At 36.2% G+C, this 11,415-nt stretch overlaps 1 protein-coding gene across 1 annotated transcript; it reads left to right on the top strand.

The window, feature by feature from the left end:
* The first annotated feature begins 244 nt into the window (after nt 1-244).
* On the top strand, nt 245-6,041 carry CPD (Cytochrome P450 superfamily protein). Its single transcript, XM_006848138.4, has 9 exons — nt 245-858; nt 1,463-1,781; nt 2,270-2,419; nt 2,516-2,755; nt 3,906-3,992; nt 4,256-4,334; nt 4,782-4,888; nt 5,384-5,514; nt 5,830-6,041. The coding sequence occupies exons 1-9, from the start codon at nt 665-667 to the stop codon at nt 5,924-5,926; spliced, it is 1,404 nt and encodes a 467-aa protein (XP_006848201.1). The 5' UTR covers nt 245-664; the 3' UTR covers nt 5,927-6,041.
* Nucleotides 6,042-11,415: the final 5,374 nt, after the last annotated feature.

The raw sequence follows: 11,415 nt of genomic DNA on the forward strand, positions 1-11,415 counted from the left end.
AAGGGGAGAAAACGACCTTTTGAGGAAAGCTACTCCTAACTCACAGAGTAACCAGGCTCTGATGTCTTTTTATTTTCTCTCTACCTTTCTTTCTCCTTGCGTTATGAATTATTGATTGGCTATAAAGAGGTTTATGACATTATCTATTTCTATGCATAAATTCCATCACCAAATTATATATATAATAGACATGTATGGACCATATATACATGGATATATCTCAAGAGAGAGAGAGAGATAGAGTGTGTGTAAATGAGAGCAAATTTCTAAGAGTGTGATTGAGAGAGAGAGAGTTGTTTACTGACAGTTGAAAGGGAGAGAGCAGTTGTTGTGAGAGAGATGAAGCTCTTCTTTACTTTGAATGAGAGATAGAGCTGTTTTTTTAATGAGAGAGAGAGATCAAAGACTTAGGAGAAAGATTAAATGCACGCGCAAGACAGGAGCAGCACCCAATTTAAGGAAGAGGACCAGGTTCAAAATCCCAAATAAATTCTGACTCCAAATGCTGATTCTTCTGCAAAATTAAGGGCTTCATTGATGGTGAACAGAGGAGCAGCCCCTCTCTTTCTCTCTCTATAAATGAACCCCCTCTCTTTCTCTCTCTTCAAATGAGCCTTTTCTCTGAAACCCACCTCCCACCAAGAAGAAGAAGCAAGACTGAGAAATGGTGCTCTTTATGCTGGTGCTCGGCCTTGTTTCTTTCTTTCTCTTCTTTCTTCATCTCTCAACAAGAAAATACAGAATAAGGGGCCTTCCTCCTGGTTCCTTTGGGCTACCTCTCGTTGGAGAGACTCTGCAACTTATCTCGGCGTACAAAGCCACCAATCCAGAGCCATTTCTCGACTCCAGAAGATCCAGGTACAGTTATCTCTCTCTTCGCGCACCTACTCTCTGCAATACTAAGTCTTACAAAAAACACTAATCTTTTCAAAGACAAACCTCTCTCTCTCTCTCTCTCTCTCTCTCTTGTTTTTGAAAGAAGTGATGGATTGTAGTAAACTTGCAATTCACAATGTGGTTCCTCTTGTTCTGTTGAAAATTTTAGTGGGTTTCCATTTTTATTGAGATTATATATTGCTCTTTCTGTTTCCTCTCTCTCCAACTCTATAATCTCTCTGTTTTTTGAAAGAAGATTCATTGGGTTGTAGTAAATTTGCAATTCATAGTATGGTTTTTCTGTTGAGTTTCTAAGTGGGTTTTCTTTTTCATTTAAACATATGTTACTCTCTCTCTCTCTTCCTTCCTTCTCTTACTGATGTATTTGTATTGGTCATTGGATATGTATATGTGATGATCTACTCTCTCTCTATATGTATGTGTTGATATACTCTCCCTCTCTCTCTTCTGTGTTCTTCCTTTTGTTACTGATTTCTTCTTTTCTTACTTTTTTGTATTTGTGCTTTTTTTTGGCAATTAGACAGCATCTGTCTCTTTCTCTCTCTAACTCTCTCTTTCTTTCTAGGTATGGGAATGTGTTCACAACACATGTTTTTGGAGAGCCAACAATATTTTCAACAGACCCTGAGGTGAACAGGTTCATACTGCAAAATGAAGGCAAGCTTTTTGTTAGCAGCTATCCAAGTTCAATATCCAACCTTTTAGGGAAGCACTCTCTCCTTCTAATGAAAGGAAGCTTGCACAAAAAAATGCATTCTCTCACTATGAGCTTTGCCAATTCCTCAATAATCAAAGACCACCTTCTCCTCGACATCGATCGACTGGTTCGCCTCAGCTTGGATTCATGGAGAGGCCGTGTTCTTCTGCAAGAGGAGGCCAAGAAGGTTCTCTTTCTCTCTCTAAATTTCTTTCTTTATCTAGGAAACAAGTGTTTGGGGCACTTGAATTTGAAATTTTGTTGAGTGGGGTGCTCTGATTCCTCATTTTGGGGGCAAGGGTCAGGTTTCTATGCAAGAGGAGGCCAAAATTACTTTCTCTCTCTATAAAAGTGTTGTGAATCCTTTGAATTCTGATATTTGGTTAATGGGGTCTCTGAATTTCATTTCACTCCCCCTTCTCTCTCTTCGAGACTAGTGGTATGAATGACTTGAATCTTGAATCGAAGTTTTCGATCAATGGGGTGATCTGAAAATTCATTTTTCATGCATAAAAGCTTATGTATACTTTCTCTTTCTCTCTTTAAAAGTAGCGACATGGGTCATTTGAATTGTAGTTTTCGGTTAATGGGGTGCTCTGAAACTTCAATTTCCACGCCTATGCTTCAGATTTCAAATCTAAGTGTTGATGTTTGAGTGACTTTCTCTCTCTACAGATAACTTTCGAATTGACAATCAAGCAGCTCATGAGCGTTGATCCAGGGGATTGGAGTGAGAATCTAAGAAAGGAATACATGCTCTTGATTGAGGGCTTCTTCACTGTGCCTTTCCCCTTCTTAGGCACCACATATGCCAGAGCTATCAAAGTATCAAACTCTCTCATCTCACTCTTTCTCTCTCTAAAAACTTTCATCTCTCTAGTAAACCCGTGACGTTGTTTCTTCCTTTGTACGGTGATGCAGGCCAGGGGCAAAGTGGCAGAGGCTCTGAGGGAGATGGTTAGAGAGAGAAAGAGAGAGAGTGGGGATGTCGAGGAGAAGAAAGACATGGTGGCAAGTCTGGTGAGAGAAGGTCTCTCTGATGAAGAGATTGTGGATTTCTTGCTTGCCCTGCTCGTTGCTGGTTACGAGACCACATCCACCATCATGACCCTCGCAGTCAAATTCCTCACTGAGACGCCTCAGGCTTTTGCCTCGCTAAAGGTACCTCTCTCTCTCTCCTCCCTCTCTCTCTCTCCTCTGTTTCTCCCTAGTTTCTATGCGAAAATGCCAACAATTGTAAGTGAAAATAAAGATCCAGAAAAATGAAGACAGAAACAATGACTCTATCCCCTTTCTGGTCAAATCTTCTCCACTAGCTAGCTCTGTGACCTAGAGAGAGAAAGTTTTTATAATGACCAAAATACCCCTCGTAGTTCATTCTCCCTCCCTGACATTGCCAGAGAAAATACAAGAAAAGAGAGCACAAAGAAGGCCTGGTCGGATGGATGTCTAATCCAACTTGCCTTTTGGTTTAGATTTTCTAGAGACGCAGAGTGATCCAAATGGTTCTTCTTCTCTGTATAATTCCCAGTATGCTCTATATATTACTTGCTGCTTTCTAGTATTCATCGGTTCAGAGGCATTATGGTCGTATTGGGGTGAGGAGAGAGAGTAGAGAGAGAAAGAGAATAGTAGAGAGTAAAGAGAGAGAGAAAGAGGTGTCCTTTGGTATTTACTCCTCTGTGACCTGCCAAGTCTGTGCACACGCATGCGAAGTCATGCCCTTACTTTTCTCTCTCTTTCATCCTTTATGTTTTTCTTCTTTATTACTATTTTTGTGCTGCTTTATTTTTGTGAAATGAACCATCTCTCTCTTCTTGTGACTCTCTTTCTCTCTCTTCTCGTGAGAGAAAGCCCATCCGTCTTTCTTTGTGGACCCAAAATTTCATGACTTTCCTAAAATTAGTCTTCCAAAAAGAAGAATCGGCTGGGCAAAAACAAATAATAATAATAGAAGTTTAAAATGTGGAAGATTGGGCGATTCAAAAACAAATAATAATAATGGAAGTTTAAAATGTGGAGGATCGGGCGATTGTGATCTAGACTGATTCCCCCGCCCGATTCTTTTCTGGTGGGATTGGAAAGTCCATCAAAATCGGGACCGCTCTCTAGTTGCAACCGGTCGATCGACTAATTTTGAAACACTGATTAAGATTAAGGGATGTTTTTATGATGATTTTAGGGGCATAGACTCGCTCACTCGCTCTCTCCACCAAGAGACTCTCTAATCAAGACTAAATCTCTGTCATCTCTCCCTATGATCCTAAAATTTCATGACTTCTAATAAAAGAGAACGGTTGGATGATTGTAGGAAGAACATGAGGAGATCCGAAGAAAGAAGGCAGGGTCTGAACCCTTGGATTGGGCTGATTATAAATCCATGTCCTTTACCCAATGTGTAAGTTCTTTGTTGTTCTAGACCCAAACATGATCCGTAAGTGTTTGGAGTTGACAGTCATCTGATTTTGATTCGATGACTGATAAAAAGTTAAAAATAGTTGCATACTAGTCATAATTATTATAGCTGGGTTACAATTAATGTGTAAAATTGTTATAGCCTCATTCTTAACATCTAATAAAATCTTAAAGGCCCTAAGTATTCCTCATGCGGCGTAATTTGTATGTCTAATTTATCCTCTTTATGCGCATTAACTTTTTCAGGTGATTAATGAAACTCTGAGGGTGGCAAATATCATCAGTGGGGTTTTTCGTCGAGCTGTTTGTGATGTTCACATCAAAGGTTTGGACATTACCCCGGTGGAGATAGAAAACTCTCACTCTTTCTTTGTCCTGTTTTAAATTTTCGGGTGTTCATTTACTGAATGTGTCTATCACACTGAAGCTTTTTCAATTTATGGTTTTTCGATTTTGAAAAATATTTGCATCATACTTAGACTATGATTTATAGTCTAGTTTACAGTACCAAGCCATGGTAGGGATGTCAGATCCTTTTCCTGCAACTCTCCTTTGACTCCTTTTATTTTGGTTATTTGCCTGTATCGCATTGTATTATTGATTGGTGTCATATTGTTTATACACCAACCCAGGTGTTTTAGTAGTATGTAGATTCGGTTATCTCTATTTGCCCAATATACTGTCTATATACTGCACTTTAAGTACCACACTAATTTTCTGTTTCTCCTGTTTCAATCTTTTGAGTGTTCATCTGTTGATTTGTTGTATACAGGGTGCACAATCCCAAAGGACTGGAAGGTATTTGTGTCGTTTCGTGCAGTTCATCTCGACCAAGATTTTTACAAAGACGCCAGATCTTTCAATCCTTGGAGATGGCAGGTCGATATATCAAACTCATTTATGCTATCTTCCAGACTTCCGCGACAAACTTGAGATTCTGTTATACTTATGTTTAAAAGAAAGTAGACAATGAGACCATTTATCTTTGATGCATGGGATCACAATCATTCTTAGCTATCAAATGATAAATTTGGTAGATTGAGTTGTACAATTATTCTTAGCTATCAAATGATCAATCCGGTAGATTGAGTTGTACCATTGATCGGGTTCAAAATCCCAAAACAAATTTCTCGATTTTTTGGATATTCCAAATTGGCACATTTCACATCTAACAAGTAGGAGTAGTTGCGACTTTCTTATACCAAATATGAATGGTCTTATACCAAATATAAGAATGGTCTTATAGTATATCATCCCTTTTTTCATGTTAACCCTCGAAGAAATGGCCATAAAGGCCATTATATTCACTGATTCAGAAGAGGTTACAATATAATTTATGCCTAACATATTGTTACTTGTGTGATTAACTCACAGGGCACTCTACCTTCCACTAATCCCCCCTCAGTTTTCACTCCCTTTGGCGGGGGCCCACGCCTCTGCCCTGGTTATGAGCTTGCAAGAGTTGAAATCTCAGTTTTCCTACACTACCTTGTCGCAAATTTCAGGTAAAAATTCGTTACTGAGAAATTATCTAACAAAATTTATCAGTAAGCACTTGAGAGGTTTTGTACAATTAGAATTGGGCTCCGATTCATCTAGCCCAACTTGGGCGATTCTCGAGTCGGATTGGGCCACAATTGACAAATAATATTAACAATACTAGGAGGCTCCGGTGATTCTGGGTTTTTCTATCCAGAATTGCCAACCTCCAAATTATACATGGCTTAGGCAATTCCCGAGTTAGGCTATTTTTTTAATCAATAATTTTACAAAATATAATTCCTTCAATTTGTCATTTATTTTTGTTTCTTCAATGGCAGCTCTGTGACCTCAGAGGAGGACAAAGTGGTTTTCTTCCCAACAACAAGAGCCCTTAAGAGATGTCCCATCCTTGTTACCAGGAAAGAAGCCTGTTAAAACATTTTCCTAAGTATCTTTTTAAAAGTTTTTGTTCTATATATGCACCTGTATTTTTTTATGCTTAATCATATTTAATCAAGGACTTTATTGCCCAGGGGTATATTCCTCTCCACTTCTGTCTGCCTCTTGTTGGCTCAAAGTTGGGAAGAATTTTGTATAATTAAAGCATTAACCGAGGCTTCATAAAGCTGCACGTCAAATCTCATTGAAAATTTTTCTGAGTGCTGAAAAACCTGCAAATCCATTATCTCCTCCTCCACGTCCGTGGATACGAGGAAAAAAAAAAACAAAGGCTGGAGATTTTAAACCCTGAAAATGGTCTATCTTGTAATGTATTTTATGAACGGTTCGTTTCAGGCCCTTGTTGATAGGCATTTTTAGTGCATCAAATTCTGGGTGGGTAAATATGGATTTGCAAGTATTCTCCAGATTTTTGGGCCCGAGATCTGAAGGTAAACCCTATCAAATATTGTAAAACTGCAGCCTTCCCAAAACCAAACTTAAAATAACAAATGTTATATAAATAATTTTTTTTGACCAAAGGTAATTTTTATCGATAATTATGAAATGAAAATTATATCATCAGGGATAACCAGAGAAGGGATGGAAGCCCTATCCTTCTCTAACAAATCAGCAACACTATATGAAAAATAGTCATCCCACTTAATTAACAATGTTATATGGCAGATATTCATCCAACTTAAATAACTATGTTATATGGCAAATATCTATAGTTAAATAATGATATAGACCCAAGGGGCCCATGTTAAATGTTCTAACAAGAATTTAGTTCCGTTAAAGAGTGCTTTTCCAATGAAAAAGTAAGAGGACCTCATAGGGTTATATTCCGACAACCGTAAAGCTTGTTTTTACTTACTTTTTGTGATTATTTTTGAGAGAGAGACAGAGGGGGGCGGGGCTCGAGTAAACAATGGGGTCCTTCATGAATTAATGAAAAAAGAGGCTTGGGTTATGTTGCATATCTTATTGAGACTTAACTGATGGAGAGAGAGAGTCTGGACTGGTTCAACTTGTGTTGTCAGATTCGCATCATTTCTATCCAAGAGGCCGAAGCCTTCGGACTTTAGGCTTAGACCGAAGTAAAGCAAAGCTTTACGCTCTTGTTTTGATCAGCTTTGGGCTGTTTCGGTTAGCTTCGCCTAGCTTCAGGCTGTTTTCGTTAAAGGTTCACCTAGCGTGGAGCTGATTCGGTTCAAGCAAAGAAATATCTACATAAAAATAAATTTTTTTAAAATTTTTATTTTTTAAAAAATTATCAGAAATATACTTTTATTTTTACTTAATTAGAAAAAAAAACTCTCAACTTCCATGCAATTCATCCACACTCAAGTTACCGGGCTTCCTAAAATGATAAAAAACTTAATTTTCTTTTTTTTAAAAAAAAAAACATTCCCTTTATACGCATGATAAAACTTCCTAGATTGTGAAAACCTCTACAAAATCTCTCAATCTGCTGAAATATTTTATGCTCCCGATGGATCATAGTATCCCTTTACCCACTCGTCCAAAACCCAATCTAAAAGCAATTTTAAGACCCCAAATTTTGGGGATGTAACATCTTCGACCCATTTGTTATACTATGTTGCATTCTCTACATGCTTAAAAAAAAAGGAAAAAAGAAAAGAAAACTCAAAATTGAATAGAAACCATCCATTTTGTGAAAGGTGAGATTGAAACGTTTAAAAAAACACACAATTCAAAAAGTTTTCGTTTGTATAATCTTCTTGTGATTTTTAGATGATTTCCAACATTTTGAATAAAAAAATAGATTGTCTAGAAAGAGACCACTTATCTTTATACATGGATGTCACAATTATTCTTATCTCTTAAATTATTAAATGGGTGGTTGTAAGAGTGTTATTGAATAGACACAGTTCCAAAGAAAACAATTGTTGGACTTGTTGACTCACTCCAAGCCATCTAATTTGACATCTCATGAGGGAGAATGATTATGCCCTTCATATATAAAAAATAAAAAACAATTACGGCTGGACGGTATTTCTACAATAAGACCAAAGGTATAAAGCATCCATTTTAAACATGGATGCAAATAGGTGGTCCATTAAAAAATAATTGTAACTAACCGTCCAAATTTTTTTTTAATATAATTATTATTTTTAGCTTTTAATTTTTTTAGTTTTAATTTTTTTTTTCATAATCATGATCTCCACGTTAAAGATTATATATTTTTCAAAAAATTAAAATCAAATTATATTTAAAAATATATTTATTGCGAAGCCCTCATTTCTACCTTAAGCGGGCTGGCCCCATAAAAACCGTGTCAAAAGATAAATGCTCTCCTTTGTAGAGAACCCCTAAAAAAGATCTTCCCATAATTTAGTCTTTTCCCCGAGGGAGGAAATACAGTGTGATCCTGCGGGACCATAGCTTACACGCTTATCTTCTCTTAGATTGGGGACCCACCTTATTCTCTCTCTAACATAAAGAGGAGGTTGTTAGAGAGAGAGAGAGAGAAAGATGTGATGCCAACTACCCAATGTCTTTTGGTGCACATGGTTGAGGGACAAAAGCGAAAGTAAGAAGAATGTCTTACCCTCCACACGTGCACTTCTCGTACGTACGGCCCAACCGCCTCTGGTTCTGGACCAGGTACATTGCGCACACGTGCTTGTCAGCCCTGTCGTATTCCTTTATTTTCATACTCAATAATACGTTTATTGTGTTGATCGCACGTGTGCTTCATCGGCCCACTTTCTCTCTCATCCATTACTTTTACTTTTTTTTAACGTATTTGTCTCTCATCCATAACCTGTGAACGGTGTTATTCATTCTTTGCCTTCTTATGAATTAAGGCAAAATTTGGATATACACCTTCAAGCCTTTTGGTCCCCCCTTTATTATACTATATTTTGGAAAGCGAGCCTTTTTTTTTTTTTGTCAAAACCAGTCTCTTTTTTAGTGTGATTTACATACGAATCTTAAAGTTTTTTTTAAAATATAAAATATTTTATTTGTATGTAGAATTTACAAAAGAATGTCAACCAATCTATTTTTTTTATTTTTTTCTAAATTGCCTTTGAGTATGAGAACATCCTCAAACCAAATTTTAATTTAATTTTATTTGTTTTTAAAATTTTCCGTTAGTAGGGTACTACCCTAAAGCTTGGGGCCCTATTAACAAAAAAAAACTAAAAAGAATATTAAATTCAGACCGAGGACTGTTCTTAGATTGGGGAACATTTTTGAAAAAATAAGTTAACTTGCCTTCTTTGTAATTTCTATCGATAAATGGAGTATTTTTTATTTTAGGAAAAATTTTAAAGTCAGTATGTAAATCACTTTTTTTTTTTTTTTTTTCTATGGTGTTGGTTGGGCTGTTAATGGGCTTGAGCCTGTAGGGGTGGCAATGGACCCAAACGTGACTCGGGCCCCGAGGGTAGACTCGATCTAGGTCGAGATATGGGTCCAAAAATTGGAACCAACGGGTCGGGTCTGGGTCCAAATCTTGGACCCAAACACTATATGGGTCCAAGTTGGGGTCACACTATATTTTTGAGTTCAGGTCTAGGTCCGGTGAATTCAAATTCGGGCGGACCGAGACCCAACTTGACCCATCACCACCCTTATGGGCCTAGTTGGTGGGTTTTGGTTGCATATCAATAGGAGACTTTGGTAGGCCCGATATAGTTTACACTTTACAGCTAGGCACGGTCAACACTAGCCTAGCCAGAGGTTGACCCATTTTTTTTTGTTTTCATAGGTTTTGATCAAAGTATCTTTGTAACTTTCAGAGATATTTTGGTCAATTTAATTTTTATATATTATTTTATAATATTTTTATTAGGTTCACATATTTTTCAAGAGTATACGCTCTAAATTTTAACTGGATTGGATTTGTAAAAAAAAAAATTTAAATTTAAATATGAAATACAATTATGACCATTGGATCGGCGTAGATTCAATATGGACCGTTGATCGTTTTACTGTAGTTGTAAGCGAGAGGGTTGACCTCAAACTCTCCTTTGAGTCAGGGTTGGCCTGTTGCCAAACCTAGAAAGGCAATAATCAATCCGTGCTGTAATTTGGGCATTAAGGTCTAAAAGGAAAGGGCGAGAAATAAAGGTTGAAATTAGCCTTTTCTTCTTTATTTGGAAGTCTCAATTCTTTCGATGCCACAATTTGGCACACTAGACCATTTGATTGTATTTTTTTTCTTTTACGTCATGATGTTTTGCAATTGTCTTATAGAGGGGTTGTAAATTTATGAGATGTATCTTTTTATTATTATTTAATAAAAAATGCGTAGGGAGACTTCTTCCCACTGATTTACAAAAAAAAAAAAAAAAAAGAAAAAAAAAGTGATTTATGTATGGACCCTAAATTTTTTCTAAAATACGAAATCTCAATTTATAGGTAGAAATTGCAAAAATGGTTGGTCAAACCACTTTTTTAAAATTTTTTCCAAAATTACCCCGCAGTTTGAGGATAGAATCTTTGGCCCAAATTTTAATTTTAATTTTTTCTGTAGTAGGGCAGTGCCTTATTAATGAAAAAAAACTAAAAAAGCAAATTAAACCGAGAGGAAGTTTTGAAGGAAAAAAAAAAAAAAAAGGTTGACCGATATTCTTTGTAATTTTCACCTATAAATAGAGCATTTTATATTTTAGAAAAAAGTTTAAGACCTGTACCTAAATCACCCAAAAAAAAAAAAACTCAATACTTTTTGAGAGAGAAAGAGGAAGGTCTCTCTTTCTTCTTTCTCGAACTTTGTTTTTCTCGAAAAGGCGATAAGAATCCACGTTTTAAACATTCAACAAAAGAAAAAATTTATATAAAGTTGCAACTTTAAAATGTAGAAGTAAACATGTACCTAAAAAATCTATCGAAAAACATTGTTTTGATGTTGAAAAACCTTTTAATTGATCATCTCGACATCGAGATATATAAATAAAAAAAAAAAAAAAAAATTTTGAGTTCCAAAAATAGTCCATCTTGCAACACATTATCTTGACCGTCCATTGTCAAGATTTTCATATGGTTATAAATCTACTTGATTTTAATCTTGTTTGGAGAAAAGGTGTCCGCGCTGTATGTTAGGCACTAAGGTCTAAAAAAAGAGGACGAGAGAGAGAGTGAGATATTAGCTTCCCTTTCTTCTCTCTTGTAGTTTTTGTACCAGTGTTTTAAATTTGTTGATTTCTATTATGGATTGTTGATATGTACAGAAATTAGTCAAGACATAACTTATTCTGGGATGATCTGGGTTCGGGCTAAGTTCCTCTCAAAACCCTTGTATATATCTTTTCTTTTTTAAGCTTGTTTAGTATTTTTTTAGGACCCCTTTAAATCTGCATTTCATAAACTCTATTTTATTTTTTATTTTATTTATTTATTTATAATATTTTTTAGATTATAATTCAGACTGATCCAAATCACCGATCTCATTCAAATTTATAGGAGAATGATCCACCCCACCGATCCGAGTTTTAAAACACTGTCGTGTA

This window comes from Amborella trichopoda, chromosome 8 (genome assembly GCF_054954075.1).
Source record: "Amborella trichopoda isolate Santa Cruz 75 chromosome 8, AtrichopodaSantaCruz75HAP2 v2.0, whole genome shotgun sequence".
NCBI classification, from domain to species: Eukaryota; Viridiplantae; Streptophyta; class Magnoliopsida; order Amborellales; family Amborellaceae; genus Amborella; species Amborella trichopoda.

What these genes read in the sequence shown, in the direction of transcription:
- CPD (XM_006848138.4), top strand. Translation starts at nt 665, where the DNA reads ATGGTGCTCTTTATGCTGGTGCTCGGCCTTGTTTCTTTCTTTCTCTTC. An exon ending in CTCGACTCCAGAAGATCCAG is followed by an intron (nt 859 to 1,462) that starts GTACAGTTATCT and finishes CTTTCTTTCTAG; the next exon opens with GTATGGGAATGTGTTCACAA. An exon ending in TGCAAGAGGAGGCCAAGAAG is followed by an intron (nt 1,782 to 2,269) that starts GTTCTCTTTCTC and finishes CTCTCTCTACAG; the next exon opens with ATAACTTTCGAATTGACAAT.